Source organism: Octodon degus, unplaced genomic scaffold (genome assembly GCF_000260255.1).
Source record: "Octodon degus isolate 3935 unplaced genomic scaffold, OctDeg1.0 scaffold00001, whole genome shotgun sequence".
Classification (NCBI taxonomy): Eukaryota; Metazoa; Chordata; class Mammalia; order Rodentia; family Octodontidae; genus Octodon; species Octodon degus.
Window position 1 is genome coordinate 6,220,828 of NW_004524577.1, and position 21,051 is coordinate 6,241,878.

Genomic DNA, 21,051 nt, shown 5'->3' on the forward strand with positions numbered 1-21,051 from the left:
CAGGCAAGTACTTGTTCCACTGAACCATCTCCCCAGCCCTGCGCGCCCATTTCTGGTTGGGCTGGAGCTCAGTTTCTTAATCTATAAAAATAAGGGTAGAGCCTGTCCTTTCTGTCAGGGTTTTTGTGGAAAATAAATAGGATAATTGGGGCTGGGATATAACTTGGGGGTGGAGGGCTTGCCTGGGGTTCAGCTCCAGCACCACAAATAAATACAATCAGGCGGATAAAGAGCTCTGTGTGACCCTGCACACGTGTCTCTGTGCTCGCTGTGAGCACAGCCTGTATAAAGGCCCAGGGGGTGAGAATGCACCAGCCAGGGGCGTGCATCACAAGGCGGCCCGGGGCTTGCTTTGGCCACCCTGGGAGCCTCCTCTGCCTGGCATAAGATGTGAGTAAGACCCACTCCCTGCCTGGAGGGACTTTCAGTCTGCAAAGGGAGAAAACGCACAGGCACAGCTCACTGGGAACCGGAAAGAGAGGGGTGTGGCCTCAGGGCCTGGGGGGGGCTGAGGGAGGGACGCCTGTACCTAGAGGGGCCCTGAGCCTCAGAGCTGCTGGGCAGAGCAGCCTGAGCACTGCAAGACGGTGGTGCTGTCCATGGCCACCGGGACACTGGCGGGACAGCAGTTCTTGGGCAGGTGTGCGGTGCCCGTCACCATGGCAACCGGCCACCTGTGGGTGGGACAGGTTTGGGGAAGAGCTGGCCAGGCAGGGCTGCCTTCCACTTTGCCTGGCCCAGCCACAGTCCCCTCTGTTGTCCTTTTCTTCTCGTGGAGGGCCCTCTGACATCTGAGGACAGTCTGCTTCTGCCCACGAGTACAAATGTGGGGCTACAGAGCCACTGGAGTTATTTTCCCGCATTTGCAAATCAAGATAAACTTAGCAGGGCGAGGTGGCACAGCATGTGGTCCTGGGGATCAAACCCGGGTCCTTGGGCTTGCCACACGGGAGCTTAGACCGCTGAGCTATCTCCCCAGCCCAGCTTTGTGCATTTTCACAAATGATCACATGCATGCAACCCCGTCAAGAGACCAAGCACGACTGCTCGTAGAATAGTCCACTGCTTCCACAGGGCCACCACTAGACCCACTCCCCCAAGAGCACACTGCCCTGATTTCTACCCTCATGGTCAGTCTGTCTCCATTTGTCTATGAACAGAGCCAGGCAGTCTTGCTGATTGGAGTCTCTCTGTGCCAGACTGTGCCTACGCGGCCTGCCCATAATAGACCCAGTAGTCATCATGTCCTGGGTTGTCAGAGTGCAGCCTCTTCCATCCACCCTGGCTGTGCTGCCCCAAGGGCTCTCCCTCCCAGCCAGTGTCCTTCCTCTTTGAAACCCCCCCAGGGAGGTGAGTGGGCACAGGGAGGATCACCTCGCTGGCACGCAGACAGGCAGGGCCAGGAGGGAGGAGCTCTGTCTCATTCTGCCAGGGGGCCTCCTGTGAGGGTGGGAGCCACATCTTTTATCTACATCTTTTCCCACTTCACAGATGTAGATACCGAGGCGCTGAGCAGGCCCTGCTTGTCTGGTTTCCCACTTAGACAGGGGGGAGGCTGCGCTTGGTTCCAGAGTCCTGCTCTTGTGTGTTAGGTGCCCTGTGGCTCCCACCCTCACAGGAGGCCCCCTGTGCCTGCAGGGCCCCCCTGGGGCTAGGAGCAGTAGGGGCGAAGCCATAGGCAGAATGAGACAGAGCTCCTCCCTCCTGGCCCTGCCTGTCTGCGTGCCAATGGGGTGATCTTTCCTGTGCCCACACAGTGCTAGCTTGGTTGTGCAAGGGAGCAAAGACCTGCTCAGTGCTGGGGCAGATCCACCCACAGCCAGGGCAGACACGGAGGCAGGGAGCCCAGGTCCCAGCCCAGCCACTTCCCGTCTTGTCCCAAGGGCACCTCTCGTGCTCCGCTGAGCCTCAGGTTCCCCTCTGTGCAGGGGCGGCGTTGGGCTTCATCTTCCGCGCTGTACTTACAGGACAGCAGACAGAAACAGAAGAGGGACAGCTCCTGACTGCCCCCTTCAAGCCAGGCACTGTCCCAAGGGCTGCAGAGCCAGAGGCCGGAGCTCAGACCCCTGCCACTTTCTTTACTGCCTGCCTTACACAGGCTCCCGAAACTGTGGGCCTTGGTTTGTCCATCTCTAAAATGGTGTTGATGTTAGCCACACCTGCTGTGCGTGTGGGCTGGTGGCAGTGGGGGTCAGCTGCTCCTCCAAGGGCTGAGTCCAGGTAGGAGTGGACCCCGGGGGGTAGAAGGGCCCAAGAAGTGACCTGTAGTGACTGGGGCAGCTGGGGGCAGTGAGAGACTTCTGCAGACCTCAGGAAAGCCCCTGGGAGCCAGGACAGTCACCGAGACAGCCAAAATCTAATCAGTGCCCTGGCGCCTGATGGACATGTGCTCTCTCGGGGCAGCAAGGAGCGGGTGTGGCTGCAACGCCCAGGGGCTGGCTCTGTAGAGGTCAGCCCGGGTCGGGGCCAGCATTGAGGCCATCAAACATTCAGAGCCAGAACTGATTGGTGTTTACCCTGCCATGAGAGCGGAAAATTCCAGCTCTCAGAACTGTATTCCCACCTCAGGCGACGTGGCTGCCCCCGCGGGGCCGGCTGCCTTCTCCGCTCTGGGAGCCCACCCGACTACACCAGGCCCTGAGCTGGGTGCAGGGAACCAGGGAGGGGCAGAGAGGCGCCGCGTGTGGCCAGTGGGAGCTGGTGTCCAGCGGGGCCCGGACAGTAGGTGCACGATGCCTGGGTGTGCAGGGAGCCATAAATGGTGCTGCTCAGAGGACACGGGCCCTGGCAGGATTGCAAGGAGCTGCAGCTGTGGCATCGGGCCCCTGCTGCTCCCCTCAGCCTCCTCCCTTGGGCTTCTGGAAACTTCTGAAGCCCACTGGCCTTCCTGGCCCCTGCAGGAAGTTGCCTCGGTGTCTCCCAAGGACCTTGTCACCTGTCTGTAGCCACCACACGTGTCTGTGTGGCTCAGCAGTGGCCTTGGCATGTGGTGGCAGCCTGTCCTTGTGACAGCGCGTCCTGCGGGCCATGGCCCTTCCGTGGCCCGCAAAGGAGGCCCACTCCACTCGCCATGCCCCACACTGCACAGCGGCCCTGCATCGCGGCCACCGCAGTCCACAGCAAACTTGCTCCCAGAGCCTCCTGGACTGGGGCCCCTGGGCTGCCCCATACACAGTGAGGCCCCCCAGCAAGCAGCGCCTCTGCCAGGAGAGGCCCGGGCTCCTCCCAGCCCCCCTCCTTTTCTTAAGAACCTTCAGAGACTGTAAAACGGGAGTAGCCATCCACATCCCCAAGGCCTAGGACCTCCACCAACACCCCCACACAACCATGCGCTTGGCCCTCCAGGGCAGGGTGGGCCTTCCCAGCCTCCCCGGCCTCCTGCGCTGCTGAGCACTATTCTTGCAACGAGCTGCAACTGCCTTTCCCTCTCGCACCGTGCACTCCTCCCCCCAGGACTTGGGACCAGCGAGCCCACCCTCCCAGCGCAACTCAGGCTGCAGTCTCGGATTTAGCTTTTCCCTCTGCAGCCCAGCAGCCAGGCTGCCAGTGTTCCTGTTGGCACTTTCTCCCACACAGGCCTGGGGTCCAACCCCTCTTTTACCACCCGCCCTGACAGCCTCCTGCTTCTGCCCTTGACCCCATGGACCTTTCACGCCACCCAGCTGCAGTCTCTTTCAGATAGTGTCAATTTGTTTCTTTTCTGCTCAGAACCCTCCAACAACCTCTCATCCTGCTCAAGGTTTTCTAAAAGGAAGAATGAATGAATGAATGAATGAATGAATGAATGAATGAATGAATGAACCGAAGGCCTGTTGGCCCCTGTAGTAGCTGCGGGTAGCAGGTGCCTGGGAAGCACTCCAGTATGGGCAGGAGGGTGGTGCAGTGAAGGGTGCAGACCAGAAGCCAACAGGAGGCAGGTGGGCCCTGTCCCTGAGCTGGTGGCTGCCTGTCTCTCCCATGAGCGGGCTACCAGACAGGCAGTCTGAGCCAGGCCACTGGGGCTTGGCCACTCCCCCTGAGTGTCGGCTGTTTCTGGGAATCCCAGCCTGGCCACTGTCCCTGGAGCAAAGTGTCCCTGGCCCGCAGCCAGCCAGAGCCAGCAGGCCCGCAGATGGTGGAGTCTCCGAGGCTGTGACTCGCTCTGCACATGCTGCTGGTCACCAGCTGCTGTTCCCCGTCTGCAGGGCCAGCCCCTCTGCGACTTGGGAGTCAGTGACAGGGAGAAGACGCAGGAGGCCTGGCGACTACCGGCTGGGGAGGCCCCCACTGCACCCTGCTGTCCGTGGCTCGCAAGTTCTCCACCAGCAGCTGTGTCCCTCAGGGCATGCTGCATAGTCCACGCGGCTGCCCCTCTCCCTGCTTCCCAACTCCGTGACCTTGGCCTCCCCACTTGACCTCTCTAGGCCTCTTTTTGCTCTCTGGCCTCCCAGGCTAATGATGCGGCCTCCAGGGCACTGCAGCAGAATGTCATCATGGTAGGCTACCCAGACTTGGTGCTCTGGGACCACAAGGCCACGTCCTGGCCTCGCTGTGCCTCGGTCTTCTCACCTGTAAAATGGGAAGCTGATAGCACCAGCCTCGTAGGAAGCTGTGAACTGGCACTGTGTAAACTGACACAGCCACACACGGAGGGTGATCCAGGCTCGTGACCGACCCAACGCGTGCAGCTCCAGGGGTCAGGGCAGGCCTGAAACCCTGGCTCCAACCTCAGGACTGAAAAGGCAATAAAGGGAGGGGGAGAAGGAGAGAGGAAGGGAAAGGAAGAAGGAAAGCAAACAACTTTTTATAGCCAAACTCTTGGCTTAGCATCTGTGTTTGAAAATAGATTATTTTTATTTGTTATGGCAGAGTTGGAACCATTCATTAATAGATTTTTACTGCTCTCGTGTGCCATCGGTGTCAGGCACTGTTTTAGATACTGGGGACAAAGCCATGACCAGGGCAGACACAAATCTGTGCTATCCCAGAGCCAGGGAGAGACCAATGTCACATACAGGGGAGAATCGCTGTCCTACAAGTTACCTGTTCCACCCTGAGAATCACTATTCAGGCTGCTTCTGTGGGGACTATTTATAGACCTTGTGCCTAGTTTTCTTAAAAGAATGTTTGTCTTATTGATTTGTAAGTTTCTTTATATATTAAGACCATCAGCTCCCGGTGGTGTGGATCGTTACCTTTTTTTAGTCTTTTGCCTTCTTTCTTTTCTTCCTCCCTTGCTCCGTTCCTTTCTTCCTTTTTTTTCTGTGCTGGTGGGGATCAAACCCAGGGCCTTGTGCAAGGCAGGCACATGCTCTACAACCAAGATCCGCCCACGACTGCTTTTGTTTTTCCTTTTTCTTTTGATCTAGGGAAGTTGAAAAAAATGTTTGCAGTCAAATCTTTCTATCTCTGCCATCTGCATCCTGAAATCAAATAAGAATCCGCACGCCTAATCTGGCTGCTGTGCTAAGAGTGACAAGACCCGAAACGCGTGAACACGGCGCTGTGTGCTGCGTGGAGGCGGGACACCTCAGGGGAGAGGCTGCGGGTTGGCATCTGGGCCCTGGGGACTGTGGGCAGGAGAGGGGCCAGCAGGACAGGCCAGAGGGCAGCAGGTCAGGTCAGCGGGGCTTGGGTGGCTTTTGCATTCTCTTCTGTCTAAGCTTCAGTTTGCTAGTGTAGACTCGGGGGTTTGGAGTCAGAGCGGGGGTGCAGGCTTTGAAAGGACTCCCAGGCCTTGCCCCAGGCTCCCCCAACTGATTGCCTGTGTGCAATGTGTGTCCAGCTGGGTTCAGTCTTATTTCTTGGGCCAAGCCTTGTGTCTGCACCGCCGCAGCCATGCCGTAGAACAGCGCTCTCACCGCACAGGTCTTCTTGTCCCTCTTGCAGAGCCACGTGCAGTCCCCTTCCTACCTCTGCCTCCCTGAATCCCAGCATCCCCCACCCCCACCCCCACCCCGCCGCCATGTGGTGTCATTTCCACACCTCTGATTTCAAGAATGGTCCTCTGGGGACGGGGGAGATAGCTCACAGGCATAAGCACCTACCCGGCAAGCGCGAGGTCCACAGTTCGATCCCAGCGCTGGATGCCCTCCCCACCCCAGAACCCCAGGTGCACCGCGTGGGTCCTGGATCCCCAGGTGCGCAGTGCTGGCCCCGGAACCAGGTGTGGTGCTGCACGACTGTAATCCCAGCACGTGGGAGCTTGAGAGAGGAGCATTGCTGTGCGTCTGAGGCCAGCCCGAGGGCGACAAAAGTGAGCACAACTCACCAGCCAGAGCTGCATAAGGAGACCCTGTCTCCAAACAATGACAACAAAAAGGACTGGACCTCAGGCTTGTGCTCACTTCTTACCAGGGCTGGGTTTCATTCTGAGTTAGAGGAGACCCTCTTAGGCAAGCCATGGTGCTCGGACCTTTGGCAGGGCCTGGCCTTCCCTCCCTTGGGAAATGACTCTGGGCATAGCGTGGAAGACAGAGGGGTGGCCCTCTGCAGCGCCCACTGAGTGCCCCACTCCCAGAACTTTTCTCAGTCCTAGAATGGGCTTTTGTTTGTTGGTTTGTTTTTAGGTTTGTTGAGAAAGGGCCTTGCTTTGCAGTCCAGACTAGCCTGGAACAGGGTGATCCTCCTGCCTCAGCCTCCTGAGTGCTGAGATTATAGGCCTGCGCCACCATGCCAAGCTCAGAATGGGCTTTTGGAAAATTTTGCCACTCTCCTGCTCAGAAGGCCCGCGATAGCATGCCCAGGGAGAGGCCTCTGCTCCAGAGTCTGGGAAATCCAGGAACCCTACAAAATGGGTCGTAAAATTAAATGTGTACCTGTCGCCAGGAAGAGGGTTTAGCTTGCATCAGATACTCAGAGAGGTCAGCAAACCCACAGCACTGAGGACTCAGTTTCTAGGCAGAATTAGCGGTGAAGAGACCAGGAGCCTGAGGGCTGGGCTGAACCCCTAGGCCTCTCAGAGCATGGTCACCTCAGCTAAATGCTTCACCTCTCTCTGCCTTGGTCCCCTTATCTGCAAATGGAGGAAGGAATGGTACAGGCTATTTTGAGTAGTAGGTGAGCTGATATCTGTAAAAGTAGAAGAAAACTTGGCCTACAGTGAATTCTTCTGTTTTTGTCAAGTGTGTGAAGAGGCTGTGAGGGCTAGGAGGGCAGAGTTTTTAGGGGGAAGAGTTTCTTTTTTTAAATTTAATTTTATTTATTTATTGAACTCAGGCCCTTGTGCTTGCCAGGGAAGCGCTTAATTCTACTGAGCCATCTCCCTGGCCCCTAGGTGAAGACTTTCTAGGGCTTCCAGGATGTCAGATGTCAGGCTCTCCTCATTTTATCCACACAGAATTTTCTTTTCTTTCCTTTTTTTTTTTTTTGGTGGAACCGGGGATTGAACTCAGGCCCTTGCGCTTGCCAGGGAAGTGCTTATTCTACTGAGCCATCTCCCTGGCCCCTCTTTTCATGGTAGGCTGAGCACCATTACCTCCTTTGTCCTGCCTCTTAGACCTGTTTATATGACCCAGGTGACTTGGTCGTTTGTGTACTGGCTCCTGTCAGACAGTAAGGTCCCCTTGCCTTTTCTGGTGCTTAATCAGGTGTCCTGGTCCTGGACATACATGGGCCACTCATGCGTGAAACTGACAAGCAGAGTGGCCCGTTCTTCTCCATTCAGGACCTGAAGGATGTAATCTATTAGAAGGAACCGTGGGCTCCTCAGGAGGTGCAGCTGGGGTCTGATTCCGCTCTGCGCTCTCGCCAGCCGTGGCACCCCCGTGGCAAGTTACCTGAGGGCTGTGGCCTGAGTTTCTCCCGTGGGAGAGTGGCAGGGTACTCAGGCAGACCTGGTGGAGCCCGCTTCCTGAGTGCTGAGCCGGCGAGGGCTGCGAACACATGACCTGGGATTGAGTGTCCTAGGAAGAAGCTGGCACTGTCAGTGTGGCCCTGTCCAGGGCTGGCGCCGACCAGAGCCCTCCCGTGAGGTCCCTCTGGACGCCAGCATGGCAGGAATCGTGGTTGCCAGCGAGCCTGAGCTCACCTCATCCTGCCCTGGCGCCCGCCACCAGTCCCCACGCTCCTCCTCCTCGCTGCACCCTTTTTTCTTTGCTCCCGGGTCTCCAGAGTCCCCTTCGTGGAGGGAAATGAACATCCCAACCCGAGAGGTACTTGGGGCGAGTTCATGTTCTCTAAAACTGCAGAATGAATTTTAGGTTTAGAGCAGAATATATTCACAGGGAGAAAGAAAGCTTCTGTCCAAGAGAGGAACAGAAGAGGGGCCGGAGCGGGCAACTCCAGGAAAACTGTCTCTTCCAGGGATTTTTTAAGGAGCAAAAGCATGCAGTGAGGCAGGTGTAAGGTGGAGAACATGGGAACTCGCTTGGGTGGGCGTGAGGTGGGACGAAGCTGTGGTCAGCCAGTGAATTACAAGCGCTGTGCTCAGGTACAATCAGTGGGATCCAGGACGGAATGGGGAAGCAGGTCACACAGCAAGCGGGCAGGAATCCAGGACAGGGGCTCTTCCTGCTGGGGCTGGGTTAGTGACTCTTGGGGGCTCTTTCAAGGTGACTGATACCTATTTAGAATATCAATCCCAGACGCGGTCCTTGGGGAGGCATGCTGCAGCATTTGTTTCCTCTTTGGTCTTGGGTCTGCCCACAGGAGCATCCAGGGTCTCTCCCAAAGTTGCAAAGTCATCTCATCTTCCATCTTGTCTTCTTGAGGGCTTGGCCCTGTCTGACTGCCTAGAAGATTTCTATTTATTTATTTATTTATTTATTTGGAACTGGGAATTGAACTCAGGCCCTTGCGCTTGCCAGGGAAGCGCTTATTCCACTGAACCATCTCCCCGGCCCCTGTAATTTTTTATTTTGAGATGGAGTCCCCTTATGATTCCCAGCTGGCTTGAATGTGCTACTCTCCTGCCTCCGCCTCCTAGGCAGTTTTTTGGAATGCGATCCCAAAGTAGAAACGTGGGCAAGGATGCCAGGGGCAATGAGCTTTCTGGGCATCCTAAGGAATGTATGCCAGCACTTGCTGTTGTGTGGTTTGTTTTTGTTTTTGTTTTTTGGGTTTTTTTTTTTGGTGGTACCAGGGATTGAACTCAGGCCCTTGCACTTGCCAGGGAAGTGCTTATTCCACTGAGCCATCATCTCCCCAGCCAGCACTTGCTATTTATTTATTTATTTTTAAATTTTTATTTATTTATGCGTGTGTGTGTGTGTGTGTGTGTGTCCAGTTCAGCCCACCAGGGGGCGGGCTGGCTGGCATGTGGTGCTGGGGGATTGAACCACGGTTCCTGTGCTTTGCTAAGCTTGTTCTAAGTAGGTGCTTTAGACCACTGAGCCATCTTACCAGCCCCTAGCACTTGCTATTTAAAGGAAACTGACATTGCATACCAGTAGTGGTGGAAAAAAATGTGCATACTTTGGGCTCCACCGAGTTCTGCTTTCTACTCTCCCTTCCTGCTTCCCTCTTTGTATCCGTGTCTGTCTCTTTCTCTTTCTCTTTCCCTCTCTGTCTCTCTGTCTCTCTGCAGTACAGGGGTTCACACCCAGGACACCCCCGGCGAGCTGTCTAGCCCTGGGCCTCAGCCCCAGCCCCGAACATTTCTCTTGGTAGCCAGTGCTCTGGTCTGAATGTGACCTCCCATTTCTGCAAGGACACCGAATCTTGGTGTGACAGTGTTAAGCGGTGGGCCTGTGGGGAGGTGACTCAGTGCCCTTAGGAAGAGACGCATGTCCTTACAGCAGAGCTTGGAGAGCTCGCTTGCCCTCAGCCGTGCGAGGCCGTGCAGCAGGTGCCATCAGTGCAGCGACACCCTGCAGACTCCTGGTCCTCGCTATGGTGAGCAACACACTTCTCAGCCTCGATCCGGGCCGAGGGGGTGCCTGTCCCATGGCCCCATGCCCTAAGATGACTGCTTGATCTGGGCATGCTGGTGCACGCCTGTAATCCCAGCACTCAGGACACGGAGGCAGGAGTTCGAGACCAACCAGGGCTACAAAGTGAGCTCAAGGTCAGCGTGAACTGCATAGTGAGACCCTGTCTCAAAAAAAAAAAAAAAAAAAAGGCTGCTAAACTTCCTTGAGCTTTGCTGTGGTCTGGTCACTGTGAGGGCTCCTGTAACACCTACAACACCTCAGTGAGGTGTTGTTAGGCGGCCCTTCACAGAGAGGAAAACCGAGGCACCAAACATAGCTTGCTCTGCGTTCGGGGCTGTAAGTGGTGGGGCAGGTGTGGGACGCAGCTGCTTGCGTGCCCCGGCGTCGGCAGGACAAGCGCACACGGAAGTGTGCATGTCTCGGGACGGGCAGCTGTGGCTCGGCCTCTGGCCGCTGTGACGCCTCGTGTTCACAGGGACATGAGGCCGGGGGGCCACGCTGTGCAGCACCGCACTAAAACTCTCCTTTCCCTCTGCAGGCGCCTTCGCGTCTCCCCATGGGGTGGCTTCGCTCAGGCCTCCTGCTCCCTGTGACCGGCCTGCTTCTGGTGTGGGCAGCGGGCTGTGGTGAGTCTCCGCCCTCCCATCACTCTTCTCCTGAGTCCTGCCAGGGTCCTGGGCACAGGGGGCCATGGGGAGCACAGCAGAGATCCTCAGCCTCGTGGGAAGAGGGAAGGGGCAGCCATGGCTCGTTGTCCTGGCTGTAGTTTTGTTTTTAAATGGCTTCCATTCAGATTGAAAACCTGGATTGTTCTAGAAGTGTGAGGATAATAGGTCAAGGTCCATTCTGATGATCTTTGAAAGTGACAGGAAAAGTCAGCAATGAATGAGAAAGGGAAGCTCGGGCAGCAGGGCCAGTCCTGGATCCAGTTAGCCAGTAACTCTGGGCTCTGCAGAACTCTGGGAGCAGGTGTTCCTGGCTGAGGCATGCTGAGCACCAGTTGTGCACCAGGAAGGGCCAGGAGAGGAGGCGGGGAGAAGGGAGGAGGCCGCGGAGTCTCAGGGCCACTAGTCCAGGAGGTCTGAGCCCAGGAGTGCGCAGTCACGAGACGAACTCCCCGCCCCCCCCCCCCAGCTGCAGGGTGAGAAGGACCAGGGCAGGCCTGGGGACCTCGAGGGAGGAGTGGGCCAGGGGAACAGCATCTAGGGCCATCGGGAAGGTGATGGGGATAGATTGGAGCAGGCTTATGAGAGGAAGAGGTGTCAAGATGCCCCAAGACTGTTTGGGGATGTTCCTTTGCCCTGTGAACCCCTCCTTCGCATGGAAGCCCTTCACCTGCAGACAAATACGCATCAATATCAGCCCTGTGCTGGGTGGGTGGGTGGGTGGAGGGTTTAAGAAGGTGCCCAAAGCCCTGGAGCAGGTTGCAAGGGGAAGCCTCCCTCTCCCACCCTGCCCTTTCCTTCTCCAACTGTGCAAACCCCCTGGGGGCCAGGGTGCAGAGGTGCCTGCTCCTAGAGCCTGGGGTCTCAGTGCAAAGTGGACTCCTAGCACCATCCCACCTGGCATTGGCCTGGAGCAGAGTTAAGCTAAGCGGAAGCAGCATGCAACCCCACCCTCCCCAGGGGCCGGCAGCCTGCATCCTTGGCCCCGGGAAGGCTGGTTTCCCTCTTGCCTTGGGCATGCGAGTGCCCCTGGCTATGGGTTCCAGCTGCCTGTGAGACACCGGGTCTTCTGGCCCTGGCCTGCTGGCTGCTTAGGCATCCCCTGTCCCCACAGGCAGCCTGAAGGTCCTGCGGAAGCCCACCTGCTTCTCAGATTACCTCAGCCTCTCCACCTGCGAGTGGCAGCTGGACCATGCTGTGGACTGCAGCGTTGCCCTGCGGCTGTCCTACAAGCTCCTGTTCAACCCGGAGCCCTACGAAGAGTAAGCCTGGGTGGGGATCGAGGGCAGGCCGGGCACGGAGTGGGGCTGCCAGGGACACACATGCCAGGCTCGTGGGGGCACACAGCGCTGTCACTGCACATGGCGAGTGGATCTGGCTGGAATATGGCACTAGACCAGCGGTCTCAAACTCCACGGTCCCCTTGGTACGTCCATTATTAGCACCTGAGAAGCTTTATCCCGCAGTGTGGGCCCACCTACAGCTCCTTTGTCAGACCCCAAGCATGACACACAGGACAAGGCTCATTGTGTCACGTGGCCTTGGAAACTTCCAGAGCAAGATAAATGTAGAGGCAAAGAACTTTGAGAGTTACTATGGAGACAGCTTGACCCAGTGACCCCTGACACCTGTGAGAACCACTGGCCCAGACCACTGAAGGGCCACGAGGGTGACACGCTAGTGACAGGATCGTTGTGAAGTAGGAGGCCTCGGAGCATCATATGCGCGCAGCTCGCGTGCTGGGCTATGCGATTCCAGGGCGCATGGGGCTGTCCCGAACATGCTGCATGGGGTTCTCAGCTGGGCTGTGACACGTACGTTATTGTAGACCAGCAACAGGCACCCTGGCCCCTTGGCCCTCTCTGGCCTGTAACCTCTTTTTGTAAACAAAATTTTATTAACACATGGCCATACTCCTTCCTGTGAAGAGAGCGCGGGGCTTTTTTGGGGGATGCTAAGTCCGCAGAGCTGAGAAGTCGTGACAAACACTGGGTGACCTTAAGAGCCCCAACTATTGACCTTCTGATCTTACAGAAAACAGTTGGCACTCTATGACATGGGGCTTCCAGATAAGGGGGCACCTTGGGCTGGCATGTGCCTGTGGGTGGCAGGTCAAGGCTGCTGCCGCCCACCGTGTGCTGGTGCAAGCCGTCCGCAGGGAGGGCCCTGGGGACGCAGGTCCAGATCGTTTATGCATAGATTGCCTCCCTTTCCAGACTGTAGCAATGAGCTAAGCCCCGGGACAGGGCTGCAGCTGGGGAAAGGAGAAGGGTCCCTGCTGGGATGGCAGGGGCCAGGGAGGAAGGCCACCCCAGTCCCTGTCCTTGCCACACCCCAGCCGCCCTCAGGCCTCCAGACCCGGTCTTCACATCAGGGGAGTCAGGGGAGCACGTGGTCCGGAAAGCCCGCTCCGGATCACCGCGCTCAAATTGGCCTCCTCCTCGGGACCAGCCTGAGCCTGCCTGTGTTTGCAGAAATCATACCTGTGTCCCAGAGAACAGCGCTGATGCAGCATGCGTGTGTCACATGAACATGATGCTCCTGGCCATCGTGGACACCTACCAGCTGGACCTGTGGGCCGGGACGCAGCTGCTGTGGAGTCGCAACTTCACGCCCAGCCAGCACGGTGAGGGCAAGTGGTGGGCTTCCGGCGGGTGCATTTCAGGTCCCTCTGTTTCCCAGGGCCAGGTGGGCTTCCGGCTCCTTTCAGGGCTGTGGTCCGTGCATCTTGGAACGGGGTGGGGCTGGGTCCCACGTCAGGTCCCCTTCTGCTCAGCTGATTGGAGCCCCTGCAAGTCACTGTCCCAGTGTCCGGAAGGCATGTTGAAATCATACAAGCTGGCTGCAGCCCTCTGGGGATCTAAAGATAAGCTGGGAGCCACTTGGTCTTTGTCTCCACATGGCTGTGACCTGCAGGGCTGACCTTGTCCCGCGGGAGTCCCTGAAACAGTTCCTCCAAGACTTCACTCCAGTGTCTTCTCAAACAGGAGTTTAAATCAGAAATTTATTACTGTTGAATCCGGGGCAAATCACATTAACCTCTCTGGAAACCTCACAGTTTCCAAGGACAGTTGTTATCCATCCATGCTTGGCAGCTGAATGACCTGGGGGTGAATAACCTGCTTTAGGTCACAGAAGAACAGTTTTCTCTCCTGAAGGCCTGGTTGGACCGCTGGCGGCCGACTGGTTGTTGACTGGGACTGACTCTTAAATACACTTTATTTTATGTTTGCAGTTGTCTTTCTAGGGAAGGAATTTTTTTTTTATCACCTTATGCTTGTGATCACTGTGTTCATCCAGGGGAAACACTGTATACATATATTGCCTTTTTTTTTTTTTTTTGCAGAACTGGGGATTGAACTCATGCCTCTGAGTTTGCCAGGGAAGCCCTTATTCCACTGAGCCATCTCCCAGGCCCCCATATGTTGCATCTTATTTATGCAAAATTTTAAAATAATTTTTAGAGGCCAGACGTGGTGGTGTGCGCCTGTCATCCCAGCACTCAGGAGGCTGCAGCAGGAGGATTGTTGTGAGTTCGAGACCAGCTTGGGCCACAGGGTGAGCTCAAGGCCAGCCTGAACTGCAGAGCGAGACCCAGTCTCTGAGACAATAAATAAATAAATAAATAAATAAATAAATAAAGGCGGGCCAAATAGCTCAGCAGATTAAAGTACCTGCAAGCAGGCGCAGGGGCCAGGGGTTCAATCCCTGGGCCTGCCGAGCTGGCCCCGCCCATGGGGCTTGCTGAGAAGGCAGTTGAGACTGGGCATGGTAGCACACGCCTGTAATCCCAGCTCTCGGGAGGCTGTAAACAGGAGGATCACTCCCAGTCCGATCTAGTAGTGAGACCCTGAACACCCTGTAGACCCTTCCCTAAAATACAAATAAATAAATAAATAAATAAATAAAATAATTTTTTAGCATCTGGGCCTCAGTGATAGAGAACTGGCCTACACACCCGAGACCCCGGGCTCAATCTTCAACAGCGCAAAAGAATAATCATAATTTTCCATTTGTACGTTGCTCTGAATGCGTCTATCATTGTGAGCTCATGGAACTGTTTAGAAAGAGACTCAAGTTTTAAACAGGCAAATCTAATTGAAGCCAGATACTGAGGAAATAGCCAAGAGGTGTGTAGAGGTGGCCACAGGGGGCAGCAGAGGTGGCAAGTGGAGTGGGTGACACTGGCCCGTGTCCTTTGCCTTCCCGGGACCAACACAGCCAGTACACCCTAAAGTGCTGTGCAGCCTTCTTGCACCAGTACCGCCAGTGGCCTTCACCCTGAGCTACATCCCCAGCCAGTTTTTTTTTTTTTTTTTTTTTTTTTTTTTATAATGCATTTAGTACCAGGTCTACAGGGTCTACAGGGTCTCACTACACAGATCAGACTCGTAGTGATCCTCCTGTTTTCTGCCTCCCAAGTGCTGGGATTACAGGCCTGTGCTATCATGCCCCAGTCTCGCCCTGGGGGCGAGTCCAGCACAGCATGCCAGGAATCAAACCCCGTTCCCTGAGTCTGCCTAAGCAGGCGCTTTAACCAGCCAGTTTTTAGTTTCATTTAATTTTGTTTTTGGAGACGGGCTCCAATCCACGTGGCCCCGTGGCTGCGGGGGTACCAGGTGGCTGCGTGTCCCCACCAGCTCCTCACACTGCACTTTCCCCTCCGCAGTGAGACCCAGAGCCCCGGTGAACCTCTCCATCAGCTCCAACGTCTCGAGTGGGTGGCTTCTGTCCTGGAGCAGCCAATACCCGAGCGAGAACTTCCTGCATACCAGGCTCACCCATCAGGTCAAAGTGTCCAGCGAGAGCCAGCCAGAAAGCGTGAGTGGGCTGCGGATTCTTGCCACCTCCAGAAGTGGGGCTGGCAGATGCTGAGGCCCCGAGCCAGACCTGGAGGGCATGGGGTGGGGAGCCAATGGCCAGAGTGGGCACACCGCCAGCCAGCCTCTCCGAAAGGCAGCGCTACATACCTCCGGGCCCAGTTCCCAGATTGCACTGAGCAAGACTTCTATCCAATGCCACTGGTCAGCTGAAGAGAGCTGCAAGTCACATTCTTGCTGAGGGGACATGTGAGCTCCTAGGTGACACTTGGGCCACACACTTCAGTGACCTGAGTCCCAAAGTGAAGGTCACTCCCCACCACGGCGAGGAACAGTCCCAGCGCAGCAGGCCTTCACGCTGAGCTCCACCCTGAGCCCCCCCTTTTTTCCCAGTGTATTTGGTACAGGGTCTCGCTAGGCAGCTCAGACTCATAGTCTGTTTCAGTTTCCCCAGCGCTCGATTACAGGCCCACGCCACCATGCCCCAGGTGTGAGGCCGGCGCAGCTTTATTTTTCTTTTGAGGGTCATACAAAATTATCAAGGCTGGGCCCAGACTTGGCGCTGACTGCCTCAGCCTCCCTGAGGGCTGGAATTCAGATGTACACCACTGTGGAGCCACTAGTAATTTCTGACCCCATTTTGTTCTGTGTGGGCTTCATTTTCAAGCAATCTCTCCCTTCGTGTAATGGAAAAAGTGACCTCTAGGAGTTCCAGACCTGTGTCCCAGGTCCCAATAATAATCCTGGTGTTGGTGTTTCGTCTGCTTAGTTTCAAACCATGCCGCAGGAAGGACAAGGGCTGATGGAGTGCTCCGATTGGCCAGGGCCGAGGCAGAGAGCTGAAGTTCAGCATCTCCTATTTGTGGGCAGAAGCCACTGGACCGCCCACCCCATGTCTCTTCCAATCACAGAGCTGGAATTGGAAACTTCATTCTCCCGTCCGAGCTGGTCACATGCTCCTCTGTAACCAATCACAGCCTAAGGTCTGCTCAGTGCAAGTTCCAGTTGTGGCTCAGATGTGGACAACTTCCAAGACTAGATATTAGTGATTTGTGGTGGAATTTTCAGGGTGGAGCTGCTCATCCCCCCTGGGAACTCCATGAGAAGAGGTTTAGAGTTTTTAAAAAACATAATGGGACATCTGAGGTTGTGGAGATACAGAATCTGAGCTATGAGTATACAGTGAACACGAGAAATGAAGACTCGGGTCTGGCTGGGTCTGTGAGTTCAACTCTGCAGCAACGGTGGTTTCCATTTCTCCCTTGTCTACTAAGAGATGAGGAAACTTGGGCCCCAAGGGCTGCAGCAGCCTGCCTACGTTCCCACCCCTCAGAGCAGCGGGGCTGCTTTTTGAACCAGGATCTGAACTACCTCCCTGTTAACAAATAATTCCTGGGAAACGGTGGTTTCTGTTTTGTTCCCTGGTAAGAGAGCTCACGGTACACTGCCCTGCCAAACCAGGGGCTCCCCTGGGAGTGGCAGCCTGCTGGCTGTGGCTTCTCACCTGCCCACGCGTGTGCGGAGAGGAAGAGGGGGACCCTCTGCCTTCCCCCCTCCTGTGCACCCCTCCGCCCGGCCTCCCCAGCACCCCAGCGCCTGTGCCCTCCACACTCTGTGCACCAGGCCACAGGCCCAGGAGACCACTGCCAGCTCCTCACGGGACAGCTGCCCGGGCTGTACCTGCGCAGGGCCCCTCCCTAGGTCACGATCGAGCCTTCACTTCGCGCTTGCTTTTCAAACTTTGTTGTGAGTTCAGAAGTAATATTTACATAAAGTAAAATCTTCCCATGGTGCTCAAGGGCCCGGCCTGAGGTCCTCCTGCCAGTTGGGGAACACTGCAGCCACCCTGTGCCAGGACGGAGGAGGGGAGGCCGAGCAGACCCAGGCCTGGAGGCCCGCTGTCCCCCGAAGGGGCGTCCCCGTGGCTGTCTGTGCTTCCTGCTGCCGTGTCCTCGCACTGCCACGGCCACCCTCGTGGCCTCACACCTGTGGCGTCAGTCTTTGTGGGCTGCACCGGGCTCTGACTCAGCCTCCACAGCAGAGGGGGACAGGGCTGAAGGGGCTGCAGGGTCATGTGAGTTCCTGTGACATTGGTGGCACCCAGGTCCTTGTAGGCTGGTGACCAGGAGGCCCGAAGGCTACCCTGAATGCCTTCCGGTAGCCTTTTCGGCATCATCAGGCCTAAGAGTCTGGACCTTACAAGGTCGCTTCATGTAACTGTATATGCATGGGCCATGCAGGAACTCCGGAGAGACTGCTGTGTGCCTAGGTGAACCCCAAGAACCCCACAGCAGCCCTGGGAGCGGCCACTTATGTCCCTTATCCCCATTTTGCAGAAGAGGACACTGAGGTCCAGAGAGGTTATGCTGTTTTCTGAAGGTCACACAGCCAGAAAGTGGCAGTAAGGACTCTGACCTCCATTTTACAGATGGGAGAAGTAGGCTCACAGAGCCCACCAGGTGGGGCCACAGCAAGTCAGCAGGGAGCCGTCTCGTCCACTCTGGTCACAGCTGGAGAGGTGGCAGACGGTGGCCCGGAGGCAGAGGCGGCCCCATCTGTACCCCGGCAGGTGTCTCGTGGGATCAGTGCAGGGCAGATGCTACGGCAGGAATGGCTCCTTCGCCCCGGCTGTGCATGGACGACTCCTTTCTCTACCAGGATATAATCTACAACGTGACCTACAAGGAAAGCAGGTTCCACCTCGAAGCCCGACAGCTTACCTCCGGGGCCTCCTACGTGGCCAGGGTGAGGGCCCTCGCTCAGCTCGACGGCAGCACCTGGAGTGAGTGGAGCCCCAGCGTCAAGTGGAAGAACTGTGAGTCGCGCACTGCGCGGGGTAGATCGCGGGCTGTGGTACTGGAAGCGGCTCTAGCTGCATGGAGCCGGCCTTCCGCTGCACGAGGAAGCCCGAAATCTCCGTGGTGTAAGACTGCAGTGACCCCAGCTGGCTGGGAGGGGCAGCTTTGGAGTTGGAACTGAATGTATTTCCGACGAATATTTATTGAGCTGCTCCTGTGTGAACAGACACGGGGGATCACAAATCCCTGCCCTTTGGAGCTGCCATTCTGGTGGGCAGAGAGAAAAAATAAAGAAGCAGCTAGAGCCCATTGGCAGGAAGTAAGGGGCGCTGGGGGGGCGGGGCGATGGGCGGGGCGATGGGAGAAGGCGGCAGGGAAGTCCTGGGCAAGAGGAGGCACAGCATGACACCCCGAGCCTGATGCCCAAGGCAGCCCAGGAGCTGAGCATCATTAACCCCTCGAGGGTGTGGTCCTAGGTCGCTGGGCCAGGGGTGACAGTCCAGCCTCGAGCCGCACAGCCACACTGGAGCAGGAGTGCTGGGCCTTGGTGCTGCTCCCGCCCTGGGCTTGGGGGAGTGGGACAGGGTGGGCCCCCGTGGCAGGAGGGTGCTGGAGCGCACAAGACCGGCTCATGGCTGCCCTCGCCTCCCCACAGACTACGAGCAGCCCCTCGAGCAGCGCGTCAAGCTTGGCGTCATCGTCACCTGCTTGGTCATCACGCTCGTCTGCCTGTCCTGCTACTGCAGTGTCAGCAAGTGAGTCTGCCTCACCCATGGCTGGGGCGCCAGGCCACGTTCCCCCAATCTGTCACCCACGGCAGCCCATGCGGCATGAAGTGATGCCCCAGCTGAGGGATGTACATTCACGATTAGGGAAGGGATGTTTTGGGGTGCTCTTTAGCTGGGGGCCAGGACAGGCTGCTCCAAGGAGGGGTGCTTGAGCCTCAGCTGGCGGGGAACACGGGTGCCCGAGGGACGGGGGGGAGGGGGAGGGGGAGGGGGCCCCTGTGGCCTGGTCACCCTAGAGGCCAGAGTCTGGCCCAGCCCTGGGGTGTGTGGTGTGGGAGGAGGCCTGGTTTTGGCTGTGGTGGCCTGGGGTAGCGGTGGACCTGATCTCAGTGGGGGCGGGGAGGGCAGGGGCCAGAAGAGCCTGTTTCTAGAGGTCCTAGCAGACCTGAGTCATGGAGTCTCCACACCTCTGTCCCCTGTCCCTGCTGTTCCTCCCTCCATGATGGGATCAGAGGTGCCTGGGGGAGGATGCCTGAGGGCCTCAAGGGTCTGCAGGGAACCCCCCCCCCCCCCCGCTCCTGTCTCCCTCAACTACAGGAGCCATTCTGAGCCTCTGGCTCTCTACCGCCTGTCTCCTCCCACCCCCTCTACTGCACCCCAGTAGGATTGGACCCAGGGATGCCCTTCCGCGGAGCTATATCCCCAGCCCCGCAGTCTGAAATTTTGAAATGGGTCTCTAGAAGTTCCCAGGATGGGACTGAAACTTGTGCAATCCTCCTGCCTCAGCCTCCTGATTGTTGGGCCACCATACCTGGCTTCCTGGCCATTCTCCAAAAGTGCCAGGCATGTCCCTCCCTCAGGGCCTCCCCAGCCCTTTCCCCACCCTCCCCACCGCCTCCGCCCCACACTGCACTCTCCTCTCCTGCTCTGCACACCCCTCTCCCTTGTGTTGTCTCCCTCTTTATTCATGGCATCCACCACCATGTCAGCATGGTGCCAGCCACTCATTTCCACGTCCACGTCTCCTGTCCACCCTGCCTCAAAGGTCAGCTCCACAAGAGTGGGGGGTCTCCATCTTTCTGTTCGCTCTTGTGGCCCTGGAGCCTGGCACAGTGAACAGAACATACTAGATGCTCAACTGACGCAGGCTGGGAAGCCAGATGTAGCAGGCCTATAACCTGTGAACTTGGAGGCTGAGGCAGGAGGATCACAAGTTTGAGCCAAGTCTTGGCAACTTTGCGATTCAGTTAAATCGTGTCTCAAAAGCGGGGAGGGCACAAGTGCTGAAGCCCAGTACAGACAGCCAGCCTGGGTTAAAAACTACTTCTGCAATAAGCAAGCATAGAAGTAAGTGTGCTGGCTAACCTCAGGAGTGGTAGTGGACTGTCCTGCCCAGGGGTGCTGTGGCCTAGGTGGCTACAGGAAGAGATGCTGCATCTCGGTGGCTCCCCAGGCCTCTTCCTGGGGATTCCTGGAGAAGACTCAGATCCTGGCTCTGCAGCTGTCCTGGTTCCCTGGAGCCTTGCTCCCTAGGGACAGTGGCAGCCCCTTCTGCTCCAAGCCAGGTGGCAGAATCCAGGTGTGAACCTGCTCTGCCTCCACTCCTGCCCGTCCCCTCTCCGGGCCTCTGTGTCCTCTTCTTTGGAATGACATTAGCACTAGAGTCCCCTTCTCTGGATGAGGACAGGGACCCAGAAGCATGACCCCCAGCCCAGCCTGGTCCCTGGCATCTGTGGCCAGGACTGTGCTCTGTGTTTGCGCATATCTCTCATCTGGGGCCACTGTCTGTTCCCTTTGTTTCTCAGGATTAAGAAAGCATGGTGGGACCAGATTCCCAACCCAGCCTGCAGCCCTGTGGTGGCCATTGTCATTCAGAACCCCCAGGTGAGACAGCTTGGGGCCCAAGGGTGGTCCCTGTGTCCCAGGGACCTGAGGGTATGCCTGCGACCTTTCAGGAGCTTTCAGAATTCGGTTACCAGGACACAGTGGGCACCTGGGGAGCAGCCACAAGCCAGTCACTTTCTTGAGCTGGGTTGGGATCAGAGGTGCCAGGGCTCTCTAGGACAGAGGGAAAGGGACATGAACTCTGTCCAGATTGCACTGGAGCTGACTCTGGAGCCAGGTGGTGCAGGCGGCTTGGACATCGGCCCCGCCGCTTCCTGGGGTGTAGACCAGAATGGATTGCTGAG

At 57.0% G+C, this 21,051-nt stretch overlaps 1 protein-coding gene across 1 annotated transcript in view; it reads left to right on the forward strand.

Annotated features, from left to right (window-relative positions):
• The window catches only part of Il4r (interleukin 4 receptor), a 36,019-nt gene that overhangs the window by 9,513 nt on the left and 5,455 nt on the right, over positions 1-21,051 (forward strand). Inside the window, exons 2-8 of the mRNA XM_023716443.1 lie at positions 10,390-10,477; positions 11,631-11,778; positions 12,991-13,142; positions 15,186-15,337; positions 17,995-18,151; positions 18,790-18,889; positions 20,668-20,746. Of these exons, the coding sequence (XP_023572211.1) occupies positions 10,408-10,477; positions 11,631-11,778; positions 12,991-13,142; positions 15,186-15,337; positions 17,995-18,151; positions 18,790-18,889; positions 20,668-20,746 (858 nt within the window). The 5' untranslated portion in view covers positions 10,390-10,407. The remainder of the gene's footprint in view (positions 1-10,389; positions 10,478-11,630; positions 11,779-12,990; positions 13,143-15,185; positions 15,338-17,994; positions 18,152-18,789; positions 18,890-20,667; positions 20,747-21,051) is intronic.